A 21,877-nucleotide genomic window follows, 5' to 3' on the forward strand; every position below is an offset into this window, starting at 1 on the left:
ACTGCACAGAGGAGGTAAGTATAACATTTGTTATTTGTTTAAAAAAAAAAAAGACTTTACAATCACTTTAAGGTTAAACCACTTCTCTTCCAGTTTCATTGTGTGGCCCCATGTCCTCTTAGCGAGCCACTGAGAGGCTGAGACAGCCGCTCCCCGCCCCTCCACAGCTCAGCGCTTCAGTGAGTGTGGAGGAGCAGCGCAGAAGAGCTGCTGATTGACAGACAGCAGTTCTATGCTCGGGGAGCCGAGAGAACCAAGCCAGCGGCGGTGTTCAATGGCTCGGTTCTCAGTGTAGAGGCAGCGGGTGACAGATGCAACATCGGATCAATGCTGCATCCACCTAAGCAAGCATGATTATAGGGAAAAAAAATCTGATTCGCATACTTCTCTTATAAAGCAATCTACTGAGCTAGCCAGAACCACCTCTGGAGGGAGTCTATCCCACATTTTCACAGCTCTTACTGTGAAGAAACCTTTCCATATTTGGAGATGAAAATCGCTTTTCCTTAAGACGTAAAGAGTGCCCTCTTGTCCTCTGTGTTGACTGTAAAGTGAATAACTCAACACAAAGATTACTATATGGATCCTTTCTATATTTGTACATGTTGATTATATCCCCCCTTCCTCTCCTCTTCTCAAGAGAGAATAAATTCAGTTCCTCTAATCCTTCCTCATAGCTGAGCTCCTCCATGCCTCTTATCAGTTTGGTTGCTCTTCTCTGCACTTTCTCCAGTTCCCTGATATCCTTTTTGAGAACTGGTGCTCAAAACTGAACTGCATATTCCAGATGAGGTCTTACTAACGATTTATACAGGGGCAAAATTATATCTCTCTCTCTGGAGTCCATACCTCTCTTAATACAAGAAAGGACTTTGTTCGCTTTGGAAACCACAGCTTGGTATTGCATGCTATTATTGAGATTATGATCTACCAAAACCACCAGATCCTTCTCCACTATGGATTCCCCCAGTTGTACTCCCCCTAGTCTGCCACATAGTCGCCCAATTAAACAGTGCATTGAGGTTGGCTTGTAAGTTGGAGACATCCCAGTAAGGATGTTATTCCACTGCATAGTTTGGTGTCATCTGCAACAACAGAAATGGTACTTTTAATCCCAGAGCCTATATAATTTATAAAGATATTAAAAAGTAAGGGTGCCAGCACTGAACCTTGGGGTACAACACTGATAACCTTAGACCATTCAGAGTAAGAATCATTAACCACTACTCTGTGAATTCTGTTTTTCAGCCAGTTTTCTATCCATTTACAAACTGATATTTCCAAGCCTGTAGACCAGAGATTTGTAATTAGCGGACCTCCAGCTGTTGCAGAACTACAAGTCCCATGAGGCATAGCAAGACTGACAGCCACAAGCATGACACCCAGAGGCAGAGGCATGATGGGACTTGTAGTTTTGCAACAGCTGGAGGTCCGCTTATTGCATATCCCTGCTGTAGACTTTACCTTACACATGAGCCATGTGTGGTGAACTGTATTAAACACTTGCAAAATCGAAGTGTACCACAGCCACCCCTCTGTCCAAGGTTTTACTTACCTCTTCCTAAGAAGAAATCAGGTTTGTTTGACTTTTGTCTTTCATGAATCCATGCTGTCTGTTGCTTAAAATATTTTTTTCCAGCAAGAACTCATCTATGTGATCTATTATTAAACTCTCTAGTATCTTCCCAACTATAGAAGTTAAACTAACAGGTCTATAGTTACTTGGTAAAGACTTTGTTCCCTTCTTAAATATGGGCACCACATTGGCCCTACGCCAATCCAATGGTACTATTTCAGTCATTAGCCCCTAAAAATGAGATACAATGGATTCGAAATGAAAGAGCTCAATTCTTTTAGGATCCGTGGGTGGATGCCATCTGGTCCAGGTGCTTTATCCACCTATATTACGTCTAAATATTTCTGGACCATATCACTTTTGAGCCATTGTGGATCATTTGTGACTGTCACTACCACCCCCCCCCACCCCCCCAATGGATATAAGCTCCCCCATGCTCTTTTGTATACACAGAACTGAAGAAAGTATTTCATAAATTTGCCTTCTCTTTGGCCTCAGTCACCCACTCTAGATTATTTTGTAAAGGGCCTACATGCTCAGCCCTGACCTTTTTACTATTAATATATTTTAAAGAATTTTTTGGGGTTTGTCCTATCTTTTGCAATCTGTCGTTCGTTTTGAATTTTTGCGTGCTTGATTTCCTTTTTACATAGTCTGTTATATTCTTCGTAACATTTAAACAATAATAGTGTTCATTCATTTTTATATTTTTTAAAATATTTTCTCTCTTTCTTATCATTTATAGCTTTTTTTTAACTTTGGCCGTGAGCCACATAGGTTTTATTTTTAGCCTTTTAAACTTATTGCCCATGGGAATATACTTTGCAGTAAGTTCATATACAGTCTTTTTGAAGAATTCCCATTTCTGTTCTGTGTTCATCTATGCCAATATTCCCTCCCAGTCTAAGTCATGGAGAGCAGCCCTCATCCTTGGAAAATTTGCTCGCATAGACCCCTTTCACACTGAGGCGCTTTTCAGGTGTTTTAGTGCTAAAAATAGTGCCTCTCGTGCATCCACTATGTGGGAGCCCAAGTGCTTTCACACTGTGGTGGTGCGCTTGCAGGATGGGAAAAAAAAAGTCCTGCAAGCAGCATCTTTGGGGCGGTGTATACCAGAAGCAAACAATTATTTTAGTAGTTGCCACAGATATCTAGGTTCTTTTGCCAGCTGTACTGCTGCATAACTCACTTGGCACAGCAGTCATTCACAGAAGCCCTTGAATTTTTCTCATTGAATGCTAGAAGTCTCTGCTTGGACAAGGTGGAGCATTGGAGTGGTGACATCACCTTGAAGAAATAGAATGTGCTTTGGATTTGTTAAAAAGAAAAGCATGCGTGTGTGTCAGTCGTGCCAAGCAAACCACCCCATTTGTTCACTATGCAGCAGGGTAGCCAAGTGACGGAACCCAGAAGACAGCAGATCTCTGTAGCAGAGATGACTAACCACTTGCGACCAGGCTTTTTCTGGTACATTTTTATTACAAGTTTAAATCAGTATTTTTTGCTAGAAATTTTTAAAAAACCCCCAAACATTATAGAGCCTAGGGAATAAAATGGCGATCATTGGAATTTTTTTATGTCACATGGTATTTGCACAGCAGTTTTTCAAATAAAAAAAAAAAAATTCTTATTGAATATATATATAAAAAAAAAATTAAAATACAATATATACCCCCATTTTTTTGGAAAATGTGAAAGATAACGTTACACCAAATAGATAGATACCCAACATGTCACGCTTTAAAATTGCGCACGCTCGTGGAATGGCGACAAACTACGGTACTTAAAAATCTCTATAGGCAATGTTTTGAATGTCTTTACAGGTTACCGGTTTAGGGTTACAGAGGAAGTCTAGCGATCTGTGGCAGGACTTGACAATTGCTGTTCACAGAAGCTCTCCATCTAATCTTACAGAGCTTGAGCTATTTTACAAAGAAGAATGGGCAAAAATGTCACTCTGTTAGAGACATCGCCAAAAAGACTTGCAGCTGTAATTGCAGTAAAAAGTGGTTCTACAAAGTATTGACAATACATGCCACACTTTACAGATATTTGTAAAAAATGTTGAAAACCATTTATCATGTTCCTTCCACTTCACAATTATGTGTCACTGTGTTGGTCTATCACATAAAATCCCAATAAAATACATTTACCTTTTTGGTTGCAACAAGACAAAACGTGGAACATTTTAAGGGGTATGAATACTTTTTCAAGGCACTGTACCTCCAGCCTTGACCGTCATCGGCACATGCGCACTGACACAAACTGAAGCAATGGCACATATGTGCCGTTGCTTCAGTGAGTGTGCCATTACCGCGCGCATGCGCGGGAGTGACATAATCATGGCTCCGACCAATCACAGCGTCGGAGCCGCGATACCCAGAAGTAACCCGCAGGAGTGATGTTGCCGGCCGGTACTGTGTACGGGCACCGCAGCAAGGGTTTCGATCTCAGGTGAGTATGACATAATGAGCTAGTATGCTATGCATGCTAACTCATTATGCCTTTGTCTTGCAGGTGTTAGTTTTTTTTTTTTTTTTTTTTCCTTCAAAGTGGGTTTAGAACCACTTTAACAGCCAGTTATTTCACTGGAGACCTCTAGGCTTTCTATTTACCCTTTACAGAGACTGTTTAACCACACAGATGCACTAGAGAGATCTGCAGCTAATGATACTGAGCTGTGCGTGATGACATCTGTATTTTGCTTCATCCCCTTTGGTGTCCCCGGTGGCCATCTTTACTATGGCTGACCCAAGTCTTCCCTTCACTACAAAACTGACCTAAAACATGTTACTGCCCAATTAATCATTCTATGTCTGTACATGTCTGCATCCAATCCCCCAAGATTTTTCTTCTACAGACACAGGGCCCCGATCACTGGAAGTAGACTCGGCTCTGTACCCCGATCATTAACCCAACGGCCAGATCTCCAGCTGGGGAGAGAGATGGAAGACTGCCCAGAAAAGGGCAGCCTGGGAGGGGGTGGGGGGAAATGGAGGACTGCCCAGACAAGGGCAGCCTGGAAGGGGGTGGAGGGGGGGATGAAAGACTGCCCTGAAAATGGCAGTGTGGGTCAGGAGATGGAAGACATGTGAGACCACTTTGAAAAGGGCACTAAAAAAAGGGCAGCCCAGATGGGTGAGGCAGATGGAAGACTTCCCTAAAAAGGGCCTGGGAAAGGGATATGAGTCTGCCCTGAAAAGGGCATCCTGGGAGGGGGTGTGAGGGAGATGGAGGACTGCCCAGAAAAGGGCAGCCTGGGTGAGGAAGATGGAAGAGTGCCCTGAAAAGGGCAGCCTAGGTGGGGGGAAATGTAAGACTATCTTGAAAAGGGCAGCCTGGGAGGGGGTGGAGGACTGCCCTGAAAAGGGCAGCCTGGGAGGGGGTGGAGGACTGCCCTGAAAAGGGCAGCCTGGGAGGGGGTGGAGGACTGCCCTGAAAAGGGCAGCCTGGGAGGGGGTGGAGGACTGCCCTGAAAAGGGCAGCCTGGGAGGTTGTGGGGGATGGAGAACTGTGCCCTGGGAGGGGTGGGGATGTGAGAACTGCGCTGAAAAGGGCAGCCTGGAAGGGGGTAAGTGGGGGGAGGGATGAAAGAGCTCAGCTCTCCCCGCTGACATTACACCTGGATTAGTACACCATGGAGCAACCCCCTCACAGCCACTAGCTATTACGACCCAGACAAGGAACCGGGAGCTTACAGAGCTCCACCAGACACCTCCCCCTATTGGCTCAGTCGGGCAGTGAATGATGGAAAAACTGCGCTTCCCAATCCAGGCAGCAGGGGTGAGGTCATCCTTCTGCGGTCTAAAGCAAGATGACAGTCTGCAGTGATAACGTCAAATCTCCGCAAGCCAAAGCCCAGTTCCGGATGGAGCGATGGATGTGGTATAATCAGAGTACAACGCACAGACACACAATTGCCTATGCAATTTCTGCAATAAATAATCAGTGTTGAAATAACTCCATGTGGTGATTCCCCTCAATTTTCAGGTACAATGATTTGGCCCGCCTACATGCAGGCTTCAACTCGAAAATGTAGTATTGCACATTTTGTATTTTATTAATGTGGGTGCAATTATTACATTTTTTGTAAAGGTGGACTATGCCTTTAAGGCATCCCATTTATTTTGCATCTCAAAACCTAACAGGGGTTCTAAACTTTCCCTATTCTATTGAAAACTAAAAAAGAAAATTTGAGTGTAGATGCACTTTAAAGCAGGGTGCAACTAGGATTGTTAAAGACCCAAAGCGCCCTTAGGAGAGCAATGATGCAGTGCACGTGACCCAATTGTGCTAACAGTGGGAGTTTAAAGGAGTATGGCAATAAAACCCGTGTCAATAGGGAGATACATGCAGCCTTCCTATACTGGGCCCATGCCCCATCGTGTTTGATGGGGGAAGGATCATCATTGTCTGGGTTCCCTCACAGGGGGACCTCTGCCTTGTACCTGTACAGCACCCGTTAGCAATGCACATGCTGTAGCAGGAGCAATGCCAGTTTGTCGAGTCTAGTGCAGTGACAGCATAACAGGCCAGCCCCACTCCCGTCTTCTTGTAGGGTCCAGGTAGAGTCCCAGCAGCACAAAATCAGAGGGCACTGATCAAGAAAACCAACACCCTCTGCAGCAGTAGCCTAGTGCAGTTTGTCTTTATAGAAGAGATCACTGTTCTCACTAAGAACTATAATTTCTTTACCATCATCCATCTCCCATGCATCCATCACGTAAGGACACTAGCAAAAAAAAACAATTACATGGTGGGAGGGGTTTTAGGAGAGGGTGTTAAAGCTTGGAGTGGCTTTGCCAGTGTCCAGTCACCTGAAGGTGCAACATATAACCCTTCCTTTATGATTAACAGCTTATGTCTTATACCGAACAATAAAAAAAAAAAAAAAAAAAAAAAGGGAGAGCTCTATGCAGTCTCTTGCATTGCCATATCACATACAGAGCAAAAGAAGGGATTACTGTCCTGCAGAACCCCCTTTGCAGACATGAACCCCCCCCCCCAGATGTGTCACTCTGAATACCATTGAGCGACAGCAGTTCAGGATATACTCATAGTCCCAAGTCCTGATCCTTGCAAAAAGTGACCACTTGACTAGAAGAAGAGTAAGGGTAGTGTGCAGCTGCTGCTTTAAGCCTTTTCGGTAAACCCTGAGCAGAAAGGCTGTATGCATCTACACCACAGACATTAAGCAGAGCAGACTCTCCAACACAGTATAGAAACCTTGTATAAATACGGCAGACATGGGGGTAGCAGAAGCCGCAGTCCTCACTTCCCTTGGCAAAAGCGAGATTTGGCGGTGGGTTGCAACTCTTCTACCTCTTGTGAGAGTGTGCAACTGTCAACATACAGGTCAGGATTGCCCTACAATGAAATATTCACCAAAATCTTCTTCCTGCCATTCAGTGTCTCGAAGATGCCCTAAAAAGTACAGTGAACCAGCAGTAAAAGTTTTAAGGGAAATTCTGGAGCCTCCTTACACCCCATACATTTTTCCTCCAGCGCAATAAAATCGAGATATCAACAGGCATGAAAGGGTGAGGTTCAGAAGGATGCTACTTGCCACACATTTACTCCATCTGGAGCCGAGGTTCTGCAGATTTGTAATGAGGACATGGAGACAGACCAGCAGACTGGCCAATTACGTGTGCTTCACCAGCGCAAAAACCCCATAGGCTTACCAAATGAACATTGAGTAGTTTTTTTTCTTTTTAGCTGCACCTAACATCCTACACTCGCAGATGCCACTATATTCATCTGGACGTTATCTAAAGCACAGCTGTTTCCTCCAATAAACAAAGAATAAAATATCGGTTGAGCTTGCCAGAATAATTTGTCTGTCATTTCCTGTGGACCTAAAGCATAAAGAATCTTAATTTTTGTATTTAGGTTGAAATACATTTTACTTTCCGATTAGGAGCACAGCAGTGCTTTACAATCCCTAAATAACCTTGGTTGCATTCTTGAAGCCCATCAAGAGTTTGAAACATTTAGAGGCCTAGCCCATTGACTCCAACTTATGATTACTGGACTACTCTAATGGTGTCATCAGGGGGCAGAGGCTAGGAATAAGAATAGCTATTCTGCAGAGAAAAAGCAGATTAAAAAAGTAGGGGTAGGTAAAAATAGGATTTTTTTTGTCATACTTATCTGAAAATCCTTTTCTTTGAGTACATCATGGGACACAGGGTCAGGCTAATATTCATTACCTACTGGGTTATACTCCATCTCCAGGTGAATGTAAACTGGTAGACCAAAAGGTCTTCAGACAGGAAGTGATCCCCTATATAACCCCTTCCATACATGAAGCACTTCAGTTTTGTAGCAAGCACTGAATCCTCAAAAAAGGAGGGGAGGGATCTGTGTCCCATGATGTACTCAAAGAAAATGATTATAGAGGTATGATGAAAAAAATCCTATTTTCTTTTTCATACATCATGGGACACAGAATAAGGCTAATACTCATTACCTACTAGGACGTCCCAGAGCAAAAGCATTGAGGGGAGGGAGACACCCTGCCAAACAATAGCCATCAGAACTTATACTGCAGCCTGCAGTACACTGCGACCGAAAGCCGAGTCCTCGGCTGCTCGAACATCCACTTGATAAAATTTTGATAACATATGCACTGAAGACCAGGTAGCAGCCTTACAAATCTGAGCCACAGACACCTGATGGCGAAAAGCCCAAGAGGTTCCTACACCCTTGGTAGAATGAGCTCTCGCCCTAAAGGGAGGAGCTTTATGTTTCAGACGAAAAATCAATTGACAGACCCAACTGGCAATGGAAGCCTTGGAAGCTGCCTGCCCCTTCTTGGGTCCTTTTGGCAAAACAAAAACGGAGTCTGATCTTTGGATCTCCGCAGATCTAGACAAATAAACCTTGACTGCCGGACAACTTCCAAGGAGTGCAGTTGTCGCTCTTCTTCCGAACAAGGCTGAGAAAAAAAGAAGGCAAAATAATGAACTGATTTAAATGAAAGGCCGACATCACTTTTGGCAAAAAGGATGGAACAAGTCGTAACACGACCCTGTCGTGGTGAAGGATCAAGTATGGTTCCCTGCATGAAAGGGTCGCCAACTCAGACACCCTTCTAGCCGAGGTGATAGCCATAAGGAAGGCTAGGTTGCATGACAGCAAGTCTAATGGAATTTCCTTGATAGGTTCAAATGGTTGTTTCTGTAACAGCACCAAGTTCAAGTCCCAAGGACACATAGGTGACCTAATAGGGGGAAGCAAGCGAATTGCCCCTGTATAAAGGTTCGGACCAGTGAATGGGAGGCTAAAGGCCATTGGAAGAATACTGATGGGGCCGAAACTTGACCTCTGATCGTACTCAAAGCCAATTTGATTTCCACAGCTGACTGTAGAAAAAGAGAATTCTCCCAATCCCGTATTTCCGAGGATGCCATTTTCTGGCTTCACACCAAGCAATACAAGTCTTCAAGACCTTATGATAAGTCTTCCTAGTGACAGCTCTGCTAGCATTCACTAGGGTAGACACTACTGATCCCGAGATGCCATGGTCCTTTAACACCCTGGCTTCAATAGCCATGCCGTCAAATTTAGAGACTGTAAATTGGCGTGGAATATAGGACCTTGAGACAGTAGATCGGGGTGATGTGGAAGCACCCATGGCCCGTCTATTGTCAGTCTCACAATCTCCGGGAACCAGGGCCTTCTGGGCCAGGCTGGTGCCACCAGAATGACTAGAACCCCCTCTTTCCGAAACCTGCGCAACAAATGCGGAAGGAGAGAGATCAGAGGGAAAGCATAAACCAGGGAGTACTGTCTCCATGGAACTATTAGAGCAAGGATATGCAATTAGCGGACCTCCAGCTGTTGCAAAACTACAAGTCCCATCATGCCTCTGCCTCTGGGTTTCATGCTTCTGGCTGTCAGAGTCTTGCTATGCCTCATGGGACTTGTAGTTCTGCAACAGCTGGAGGTCCACTAATTGCATATCTCTGTATTAGAGCATCTGCTCCGATTGCCAGAGGATCCCTTTGTTCGGGACACAAATTGCTGTAGCTGGTTGTTGGACCTGGATGCCAAATAGGTAGACCTCTGGCAATCCCCAACGCTGGCAAATTTCCTGGAAGACCCCTGGGTGTAGGGACCAATTCCCCGGGCAGATCTGCTGGCGGCTGAGATGATCTGCCCTCCAGTTCTCTACTCCCGGAATATGGACTGCCGATAGAATCGGCACATGTCCCTCTGCCCTCGCTAGTATGCGGTTCACCTCCTTCCGACTACGGGTAACGCCATGGTGGTTTATATAGGCCACTGCAGTGACACTGTTGGACTGAACCCTGATAGGACAGTCCAGAAGCTCCACCACCCAGGACCGTATGGCCAGACGTACTGCCCGTAATTCTAGGACATTAATGGGCAGGATCTGTTCTGTCCCTGACCATTTCCCCTGAGCTCCCCAGCCTGAGAGACTGGCATCTGTAGTCAGTACTCTCCAAGTTGCCAGGAGAAAGGATTTTCCCTTTCACAGGTTCTGATCCTGCAACCACCAGTTTAGGCTTAAGCATGCCCGAGGAGATAAGCACATTGGATAATCCAGGGCTTTTCCTCTTCTGATCCAGGCCAACAAGATGTCTTGTTGTAAAGGCCTGGAATGGAACTGGGTAAAGGGCACTGCCGCGATGGAGGATGCCATCCTCCCTAGAAGACACATACAGAGTAGAATGGAGGGTTGTCTGGTGCCCCTTATCTGATGCACATGAAACTTCAGGGCACCGATCCTTACAGGTGGCAAGAATACTCTTGCTTGAACCGTATCTAGGATCAGACCTAAATACTTTAGACTGAGCTGGTTTCAAGGCTTTTTGGTATTTATGATCAAAGCCTAAGCTTTTCAAATACAGCACTGTGCATATTATGCTCTGTTCTAGAGCCTGTAATGAGTGATCTCTGAGTAGGTCATCCAGATGCCCAAGCACTAGGATCCCTTGGGCCCTTAAATGACCCAGTACTGGTGCTAGGACCTTTGTGAACACCCGGGGAACTGTAGCCAGCCCGAAGGGTAGAGCCACGAACTGAAGATGATGTTCCTCAACTGCAAAAAGTAGGAACCTCCGATGAGGCTGAAAGATAGGCATGTGTAAATACGCGTCTTTTATATCGATGGGGGCTAAAAAGTCTCCCCTCTGGAGTGAGGCTACTACTGAGTGGACAGACTCCATCTGAAAGGACTGCATCAGTAGATGCTTGTTCAGGGATCTTAGGTCCAAAATAGGCCTTGTGTCCCCATTTGGTTTCTGAACCGTAAACAGGTGAGTAAAACCCTGTTCCCCTTTTCGGATACCAGAACCTCTACAATTACTCCTTGATGTACTAGATGTAGTGCCTGAAGAAAAAAAAGTTTCTTTTTGGAGGATCCAAGGGAACGCTGGAACTTAAAAACCTTAGAGGGGGAACCCCCCCGCAACTCCAGCTTGTAACCGCAAGATATAATTAAGATGACCCACTCATTCTGAATTATTGTTCTCCAAATGTCTGCAAAGTGCAGTAGCCCCCCCCCCACTTGATGGAGTGGGGGCGTCCCCTCAAAAGGAGGGCTTGGTGCTGGGTTTAGAAGAATCTTGGACCCAGGGCTTTTTCTGGCCCTGCGGCTTGCTCCTGGCCCTAGTGCCCTGTTGGCAGTGGAACCGCCTTGGCGCTGAGACGTTGGAGGAAGCAGTGCCTGAGGTTTTAAAAGAGGAACGTCTGGTGCTTTCCTTCACAGGACGTAGAGAACTCTTGCCTCCGGAAATCTTTTGGATATATTTGTCCAAATGATCACCAAATAAACGTTCCCCATGAAAAGGGAAACCTGCCAATAACTTTTTTTTACAAGGAAGCTCGGCTGACCAGTTCTTAAGCCACAAGAGTCCGTGCATACGTACAGATAAGAGAGCCAAAAGAGAAACCTGCTGTATTGAATCCTTTAAGGCATCAATAGCAAAACACAGTGCTCGAGAAATATCTGTCTTCTTTTCAGGTAGATCATCCTCCTGGTTAGGCCTTTCAGGCCGTTTGACCTGATCCTTTACGGACTGGCAGATACCAATTGCTGCAACAGCTGGCTGAATAGCTGAACTGGCCAAAGAAAAGGAAGCCTTTAATAATGATTCCAATTTATTGTCAACAGGGTCTTTTAAACCCTGTGCGTTATCTACCAGACAAGTTACGTTCTTGTTTAAGGAAGAGAATGCTGCATCTACTGCTGGCATACTCCATTTTTTAATGAACTTTTCATTCATGAGATATAAAAGGGAAAACCTCTTAGGAACAAAAATCCTGTCAGGATGTTCCCAATCAGCATACACCGCCTGTTCCAGCAGGGGGTGTAGAGGGAAGGCCTGTGTGGCCTGAAGAGGCCTCAGGGATCCCAAAGAGGACTAGGGGGGCTGAGTCACCTCTGCAAGAGGCAACTTAAAGGCAGAACGAACCATTTCGGTCAGAGTCAGGATCAAAAGCCTCTGCGACTGAGAGGCAGACATCAACTGGATATCTTCTTATCCAGATTGCTCAGAAGTAGACTCATCTGCCGGGCCCTCCACAGAGTCCTGAGCTTTAAGCTCTTCCCCATCCGCAACCCATTCCTGCTCCAGACTAGGAGGCTCCGGGGAGGGGGGATCTGTCACGCTTCCTGCTACCCTTCGGAATGGAGGCAATCATGCCAGCAATCCTGTGCTCTAACCCGGCTAGGGCCGAGGACAGTTCATCCTTAGTGATAAAGGGTGAAGCAGCAGCGTTGACTGTAGGCACAATACCAGATAGGAGCAGCGGCTCAGATTGCCCAGAAGCATCTGGTCTTTCAGAGGATACAACACTAGGGATACGACTAGGTTTGTCAGGAACTACTGACGATGTCGGTGTGCCCTTCCCTGTATGTTAGTCTCGCTCCTCTTTTTTGAAGACATTTACCAGCCACAAAGAGAGTATTTGGGTGTAGTATTAAAACACCTCAGAAGGGAGACCCTTTCATAGGGCTCTCCAAGCCCCTATGTAACAATCCTGCTAAGCACCTTTAGTCTGCCAAGCAACACTTGGTGACTCACGTGACCCGGGTAAGGAAAAATGAACCGCTGCAAGTGTCTGTTCAGAGCATGCTCTGTGTCCCACAGCTGCCTTCTGGAAACATTGCATGCTTGGCCTACACAGCTTAAATAAGCTGGGTGTGCGCCGGAACGTTCTCTACTTGCGTGCGCGGTCCCGGCTAACAGGCATAGCTGTATTCGCGTATGACGCAAATCCTCACGCTCCCAGATAAGAGGCTACAGCACATGTGCAGCAAAGCCACGTGCGCCATGGCCGCTAAACTGCTGAGCATAGCGGCACTCTAGCGAACGCATGTGTGCCCTGGTGAAAAAGAACAGCAGACACAAGCAAAAAAAGTACACTTTGCAAACAACCACAGCTAGCCCAAAACACCCCTGTATGGTCACCGCACACAGGTGTCCAGCCTCTAGCTAGCTTGACTGATTGTTACAATCACTCGGAAGCCCCATAATAAGTAAAGGGGTTTCACTTACCCGTCCAGGTGCAGGGCAGCTTAGAAACAAAGCCCAATCTCCACCCTTAATGGTGGGTTCCTGTCACTTAAGAACCTTCAAGGACTGGGTACCCTTTTCACATTTAGGGTCCACGCATTACAGGTAAAACCTTGCAGGATCTTGAGTCTTCTTTTCGAGGCTCGGGTACCATTTATCTAAGCATATAAAGCCTGTGTTAAATGGATCCGATCGGTCAATCCCTTGATTAATTTAAGAATCGTTTGTGGGACCAGAGACCTGGAGCTCAGAGAGCTCAAACAAACCGTGCCATTCATCTTGCAGACACTGGTAAAAAACTGAAGTGCTTCCTGTATAGGAGGGGTTATATAGGGGATCACTTGCTGTCTGAAGACCTTAGGTCTACCAGTGTCTATTCACCTGGAGATGGAGTATAGCCCAGTAGGTAATAAATATTAGCCTGACTCTGTATCCCATGATGTATGAAAAAGAAATGGCAGTTGCAGAATGCCTACTGTAGACACTATCATTCATTCATTTGAAGAAGAGCATTGCTCAAGTCTATAATTCACTTAGTTTACCTGTTACCTTTTCACCACCTAAAGTTCTGCTGCCAGTCTTTATAGGTTACAACAGCCAGCTGATGCAATATTGAAACATTTACTGCATAATTCTGGATAAGATGAAAAAAAAAAGAAACAGACAATGTGTAAGGAATATTTATTTTCACTGAGATAAGGAACTGGCAGTAAGGGATGATCACAAAGACATGGGTTCTGGAACCAAATGAATTGAGGTCTAAAATTGCTCAGAAAGCAGGTCACACAGTCTCTGGGAAACCTCTTCTTTACTTGTGCGAATGGTAAGCCGGTACATCTGTATGGACAAAAAACAGTTTTGTGAGCAATCTCCCGTTTTATTTTTTTATTAGCACACCTGTATGGCAGCTTTTGCGGACCTATTTTTGAAAGTGACAATTCTGTGCCTGTCACCTTTCTCTACTTGATAACTCAATCTCCTGGCACACTCATTTGCATATCAGATGTCAGGACGTCCAATACCTGCATGTTTCAGATCAGTCACAAAGTACAAAAGCAAGGTTGACAGACCAAGAGGTTGCACCCTGAAAAACATGTCTGCAATGGCAGCTACACTAGTGAAAAAGTAACCGAGACTATTTTAACTACTTGCCTACTGGGCACTTTTACCCCGTCTGCCCAGGCCAATTTCCAGCGCCGTCACGCATTGAATGACAATTGCGAGGTGATGCAGCATACAAAAAAAGCCTCAATTCTAACCCAATTCAAAAGCTGGTTCATACACTCCCAAACCACCTTATGGGCCACATTAGAATCAGAGATGGTACCTGGAAAAAAAAACTACTCCCTTTTCTGCTAGCCCAACAATTTAAAACTCACACCTCACCTGATTTATCCCTCACAGTATTCACATCCCTTAAAGCTTGGAAAACCCTGATCGCCATGGAACACAGCGAAACAACAACAACCACTACACCTATTCCCTTAGAAGCTGGTCTTCTAATCATACCAAAATATCAACTTAAAGGAATGGCAACTTAAGGGGGTATCAGAGCTCCATCACTTATATTCCTCGGATACCCTGAAATCCCTTAATCTTCAAACCAAATTTAAACTTCCTGTCAGAGTATTTAACCTACCTACAGCTTTCATCTCTTCTAAAAGGGTGCACAAACTCTGTGTACCCTTTCCTAGCAGTATCACAACATTTAATCAAAAACCAAGTTTAGTAAAAGGCGTATCTCCCTTATATACTTTTTAATTGGTGGTAAACTTAGCCTTGTTAAATTCGAAACATTCATGGCCTGGGAAAGACATTAGCACAGTTTATGTCCTTGATCAGTGGCGACACGCCATTTCAGCGACCTATACCTACACTAGGAACGCTAATCTTGGGAATTAATGCACAAAATTACCTTCCAATGGTACCCGACACCCTACTGCATATCCAAATTTTACCCTCATACGTTGAACCTCTGTTGGAGAAACTGGATAAGTAAGTATGCTATTTCACCTCCTATGGTCATGCAAATCATTGGCCAAATTCTGGCCACTCATCTTTCACCTTATATAAAAAATGACCGCTATTCCATTACAAATAACTCCTGGGCTGGCCTTGTTAAATATAGTACAAATCCCAAATCCCTTGAAAAATGTTGTGATCAACATCCTGATGGCAGCCAGACTAACACTGGTGAGACACTGGAAATCTCGCTTGGTCCAGGCGGTAGAAGAAGTAATAAACTTAGTTCAGCAGTACTATTCTTATGAACAAATGTATGCATCAGCCTCAAATTCTCTCACAGCCGCAATTGACAAATGAAGCCCCTGGGCAGACTCGTACAAACACTAAAAAAAATAATATGATCAAACCATACTTACTGTGACTTGACCCCAATCATGTGGTAACCTCTGACTTATATATGTTTTATCTTCCTTCTAGTTATGTTACTTGCTAAAATCTTCTGTATTTCTTTTTCGTTTAAAATAAATTACATGACTTGCAAGGTTTTCCAAATGCGGGTTAGTGACTCGTGTGGTCATTTGGAAACCTACTTTTGTTATTTCATTGATTGTACAATGTTAGGTAAAACCTCAAAAAAAAAAAAAATAACATTGAAATTAAAATATTCTCCTCATCTACTCTAGATAATATAGATTAGTGTAATATGTTTAGGATTAGTGATGAAGGATGCAGTTTACTAAGGAGTCTCACCAGAGGGACCTCAATGCCATGTACACACAAGCAGACTTTCCGGCAGAAAAAGTCAGACGGAATGATTTCGTTGGACATTCCAATCGTGTGTGGGCTTCATCGGACCTTTTGTGTCGAAAATTCAGACGGACCTAGAGATAAAACATGTTTCAAATCTTTCCGACGGACTCGATTCCTATAGAAAAATCAGTTCGTCTGTATGCTAGTCCGACGGATCAAAAACAAAGCAAAGGCAGCTATTGGCTACGAACTTCCTTATTGTAGTCCGGTCGTGCGTCATCACGTTTGAAATGATCAGACTTTGGTGTGATCGTGTGTAGGCAAGTCCATTTAATTGGAACTCCGTTGAAAAGTCCTTCGGAGTTCAGTCTGACGAGAAGTCCGCTCGTGTGTACGCGGCATAGTTGTTACGTTTGTGTACAATACGGATTTCTTCTTTGTTCATCTTTCCACGCCTTATAAATGCCATTTATGTGATAACCTGAGAAAAAACGGTTTCTTTCTACATGGTGTTTTTCATTATTGCATTTTATTTTTCCTCTAATAAAAAGATAGAAATATAAATTACTTTATTTTCCTTTTATTATTTTTACACTGTTTAATTTTTTTATCACTTATCACAGCGAATATAAATATCCCCTGTGATAGCAATAGGCAGCAACAGGTAATTTTTATGGAGAGATCTGGGGTCTATTAGACCCCAGATGTCGTCTTTGCCCAAAAAGCATTTGGTCACATCAAGATCAGTGTGATCAAATGCTTTCGCTATCTAAAAATGGTGCTGTTTACATCCAGGGAAACCAGAAGTGCTGTATGCTCGCTTCCCATTTCCTATATCAGAGGTGATCAGAGCCGTGCCTTTCTCTGATTACCTCTATGATCATCCGGCGGTCACTCGTGTCTCCCGGTGGGACAGGAAAGTCCGAGAAAGCTGTGGAAGGTGGAAGGCATCCCTTCCTGCTTCTTGTAAAAGCAATCCAGTGGCTAGCCATTAGGATTGTTTTTACAAGAAAGCTGACCATTGACTCTATAAAAACAATACCGGGATGATGCCTGCAGCTGCACTCAAAGTCCAGCAACATACAGGTACATCGCTGGCGCTGAAGTGGTTATAATTATTTTACAAAAGAAAATTAGACAACTGTAGTCTTTTTGGAGGATTCCATTACCAACTGTCAAGCTCTCTTAAGATCACTCACCTGTGCCTGCACATTGGGTTCGAGGCGTAGCAGGCATCCCACCTGTCGGGATTTTGCTTGAATGATTCCAGCTGCCACAAAATTGGACGGATTTGGATCAACATTTTCCAAAAGAGCAGGTCCAAATCCAATAAGCTGATCGGTAACAAAAGAGATATTACACACCATAACTATGCAAAAATCAAATCACTACCTATTGCACTAGAGTTAGATTTTTCTAGCTTGACATTGGTGCTGGCAGCTTTCAGCCTAAGCACCAAAGCCCTAACCTAAGGCATCGTACTAACTTTTTTCTATATCCCCTCCTGTAGTCCTCACACCAACCCGGTCTGTAACCCCAAACTGCTACAGCAAATCAGATATATAGAAACATAGGGGGTGCCTGCAGCAGCCTTCCAAACCTTGGCCCTTTTGACCACTAATCCCAGCCTGCACACATTCCTAACAGGAGGAAGGCGAGCCTCAGCACTATCAGGAAATGCCAGAACTTTACCTAACATTCTGTCAGAACAAAGAGCTTTGGGAGGCTGCTGCAGGTATGTGCAGGCAACTTTCAATGTCTGCAATTTATATAGGCAGCAGTTTACCCCCTCCCTAGTGACAGTCTTTTCAAACTTAACAAATTTACACATATACCACTCTTTCACTGGGATTCTTTGTCAATAAGAACCTGCGCTGGGATCTCCTGCTTTGATTTAAGATACCCAATTATCTTCTACGCTTATACCTTTTACATTTCAGGGCACCCCCGTAGTGCCATCTGCAAGCAAAGAGCTGCTATTACAAATCACCCAAGCTACGGAAAAGATTGGGAACTGTTCTATCTGTATATCATATGATACATCCAACAAAATATATTGTTTCAGTTTTGCAAAAGTTGTATTATAAGATTTTTCAGAGTGTTAACGCTAAAAGAACCCAAATCTTCAACTTCTTGATGATGTATTTGAATACTGTGTAGGGCACCAACCTTTGCTTTAGTGATTTCAGTATCCATCGGATGCTTTGCCTTGAAAATGTTCTGAATCTCTTGTTTGGGCCTGCAGGAGCAACGGAATAGCACACAAGTAAGATCGGCAGCTTAGCAAATATTGTATAAACTGTTTGGAAAAGGGTAAATGACCAGGTACAAAATATGTACACACTGCCTATACCAATGGACATGTGGTAGATCCATAAAGAAAACTTTGCTGAACTTTGCAAACGCCCAAGCAAACAGTTTAGAAATGAAAAATCAATTACACTGTATAAGAGTTATCCCAGTGGAACGTTTACTACCTAGCCATTTTGTAGATTTCTTTAGGTTAAAAATTACAGTAAGCCATTTTTATGGAAGTCGATTTGGTGTATTAGCATTTTTTAGAAGGGCAAGCTTGTCATTAAAAATAATAACTATCATTTAATTCACTATAAATAATTACCATCTCATCTATAATACATTATGATCCAGTTAAAAAAATAATAATAATAAAAATCTGAGCGGTCTGATCCACATGGCAATGGTGTTGTGGAAAGCAGGACACCCACTACAAGGACCCAAAGGCAAGAGAAAAAGGGACTCTGTCTTGCAAATAGACTGTGGGAGACAAGCATTTCAAATGTGTAGTGATTTTCTGCACCACGAGGGTTTACAAAAGTGCTCGCTCTGCATCCGTTTTTTTTTTTTTAAATCAGGGCCTGTATGCCTTAGACAGGACGTGAGGTGTTTGGTCCTAGTTGCTCTGCACTTGTGATGTGTCATTACAAAGTGAGGGGACCCCAGTGGGGTACTCACAGAATAGATGGGGTTTTGTGTAACTGGATATGAGAGCCACTACCAAGGCACTGTGTTCCCATGGCTCTGTAGAATATTGAACCAGATGTTCAGCTGCGTGATATGTGCATTTTGAGCGGAAAAAGTGGGATTGCATCATTCAGGTGGCAAATCAAAGTTACATTATTCTCCTGAGATCAAGACTAGATCAGAGGAGGAAAAAAAAAAAAAAAAAAAAAAAAAAAAAAACGTAAAATGCTCACACAGAAAACCATTGGAGACAAAATAGATATTCACTTTGTGGTAAACCCGGTCAAAGGCTCTGCCTTTAAAATTGCATAGTCTGCTACACACTGTGGATTGTTTTATCAAAAGCCAGGAACCAGTGCTAACGTACAGGAAAAAACTGTCTTACCTTATACACAAGGCTGGGCCTACCAAGGGTCCAGGCTACGCCCATCACTGTGGACATATCCCACAAAGGAGTCTTCAGGGTCTGGGAACCATAGAAATAGACAAGGCCCTGGATCTTTATAGTGCTCTTCAGCTAACTACATGCCAAGGGGAGCACAGGATCCAGTGCCAGAGGCACACAGTGGGGTCCAAGTACAGTTCTCAAGGCACACACTGAACTGATCTGGAGACTACTAGATAGCCCCGGATAGTAAGCAGTCAGATGCTGATTGAAACTTCAAAGAAAAAAAAAATGGCTAAAAAAGATAAATACTTCTCTGGGGAGAACAGGTCTATCACCTAAAGACTAATAAAAAATAATAATTGGCGTCTATCAAAGTGGAGGGAATTATAGGGGGGAATTCTGGGGGCAACCACAGCAAGCTTTTTTTCCAGTATCCAATCAACTGAAGACAGGCTGCATATATAACCCATGGTATATGGATACAGTGCTGTGTCCTGTACCATTAAGATATATACTTCTCATTCCCTGTAGAATGTTATCATAGAGAGAGGTTTGTTTTTCTAAAGCATATACTGTACACTGAATGTCTGACAAGCCACATTCCATCAAGACATTTCATCCAAGGAGGATTATTATTATACACCTGGTACAAAAGCTAGGAGTCTGAATATGTGGAAGCTATTGCTGTGTAAGCCCTATAAGTAATCATAACGAGCATTGAAGATCGCATGTGTTGATGGAACCAGAATTGCTACTTTGTGGCCGCGTTTTGATGGCTATGATAACTGCAGTGCACCATTGAAAACCGGTTGCTACCTGTAACCTTTATTGGAATTATCCTATAAGCAAGTATTTAATTTGATTCTCATATTCTGCGGCTGCTTGGAGTTATCCTTTGCTTTATCCTTACTGCGATTTGGAGGACACTTGAAGTGAGTACTATATAAAGAAGGTAGTGACATCTACCGTATTTATCGGCGTATAACACGCACTTTTTTTCCCTTAAAATGAGGGGAAAACCGTGGATGCGTGTTATACGCCGATCCCCCGCTGATTGTGATTGGAGCGAGCGCTGGCCGCTGATATACATACATAGCCGAGTGTACTCGGCTAGTTCCGCCCTATGATGGACATAACACAGGGACTGGGCATGTCCGTGAGCGGAGCTTGCCGAACCTAGCCGAGAACACTCGGCTATGTATGTATATGGGCGGCGCTTGGCTCCGCTCACAGTCACGCCCAGTCCCGTCATTGGACCTGTGTTATGTCCATCATAGGGCGGGACTACGAGAGGAGCCGAGAGGAGCCAAGATACACAGGACCGGCTCTGTATCTCACTGGCGCCATTTTCAAACTGCAGTGACAGTGACAAGTCACTGCAGTTTAACTGCAGCCTGGGCAAGGCTGCAAATGACACTGGACAAGCATGCAGATGGACGCTGTGTAAGGCTGCAAATGGACACCGATAAGGCTGCATTGATGGGCATTTAAATGCAAGTTTTTTTCCTTAAAATTCCCTCCTAAACTTGGGGTGTGTGTTATACGCCGGCGCGTGTTATACACCGATAAATACGGTATATACTGCCTATAGACTTTCAGCATGAATATAAAAATATACAAATCCAACACATGGATTACCAGGAGTAATAGCCTTGCCTCTTCAGCACAGTGAGGAGAGACTTAATACATACTGGTATAGGTAGGTGTGGAATTCTCAGCGTTTTGTTTTGAAGCTTTGGTTTATTACCTACTTTATACATCATATTAGACTATTAAAAGTGGATACAATACTACAGCGCAATCTGTCTCAGCATAGTTTTCAATAACTATGTCAGTACAAATGATATCTGAGGAAAATGTATTATATTTCTATGGAGCAACTACATGATAATCATGCGCCTAATATTACATATGGACACACTGTAACCCGTGGTTGCCGTAAAGAAATTTGCACAGTGTATGGCCAGTCTAAGCCTCTTGAAATTATGTTATTTGCTTATCACACTTCATGCTGAAGAAGCCTACCTAAATAAATCATTTCACTAGAATGCTGTAATTATTCATCTAGATAATCACAGGATGTGCTGTTCAGTAAGCTGACATTACTCAAATATATAGTAACTGAGTTAACATTACCCACTGAGCTGTTTCCAGCGTTGAAAAAAGTCTTGGCCTTCCATCTCGGTTGGTTGAAAGAATTTATTGATTGTGATAGGCAGCTTAACTGAGAAATTTTGGAAAGCTCCTCCGTACCTATAGAAAACATAATAAACAGAAGATTTAACTAAAATAGCATGCTTGATGTACATTAGCATTATAATTACCAAGGCTGAACGAAGCATATTTTGCTTTGCCTGGCTTTAACCACTTCAGCCCCGGACCATTTGCCTGGCAAAAGACCAGAGCACTTTTTGCGATTCGGCACTGCGTCGCTTTAACTGACAATTTGCAGTCGTGCGACATGGCTCCCAAACAAAATTGATGCCCTTTTTTCCCCCACAAATAGAGCTTTCTTTTGGTGGTATTTGATCACCTCTGCGGTTTTTATTTTTTGCACTATAAACAAAAAAATAGCGACAATTTTGAAAAAAACGCATTACTTTTTGCTATAATAAATATCCCCAAAAAATATGGCGGCGATTAGCGATTTTTATCGTGACTGCGACA

General features: G+C 43.7%; 1 protein-coding gene across 4 annotated transcripts in view; it reads right to left on the reverse strand.

Moving 5' to 3' along the window:
- Positions 1-13,789: 13,789 nt before the first annotated feature.
- Positions 13,790-21,877, reverse strand: part of LOC141112215 (AP-2 complex subunit alpha-2) — a 199,269-nt gene continuing 191,181 nt past the window's right edge. For all 4 annotated transcript variants that reach the window (XM_073604817.1, XM_073604816.1, XM_073604818.1 and 1 more), the window contains 4 exons: positions 21,347-21,463; positions 18,010-18,079; positions 17,040-17,174; positions 13,790-13,962 (listed from right to left, as the gene is read on the reverse strand). In XM_073604817.1, the coding sequence (XP_073460918.1) occupies positions 13,885-13,962; positions 17,040-17,174; positions 18,010-18,079; positions 21,347-21,463 (400 nt within the window). In that variant the 3' untranslated portion in view covers positions 13,790-13,884. The remainder of the gene's footprint in view (positions 13,963-17,039; positions 17,175-18,009; positions 18,080-21,346; positions 21,464-21,877) is intronic.

The sequence above is a fragment of the Aquarana catesbeiana genome, linkage group LG11 (genome assembly GCF_042186555.1).
Source record: "Aquarana catesbeiana isolate 2022-GZ linkage group LG11, ASM4218655v1, whole genome shotgun sequence".
NCBI classification, from domain to species: Eukaryota; Metazoa; Chordata; class Amphibia; order Anura; family Ranidae; genus Aquarana; species Aquarana catesbeiana.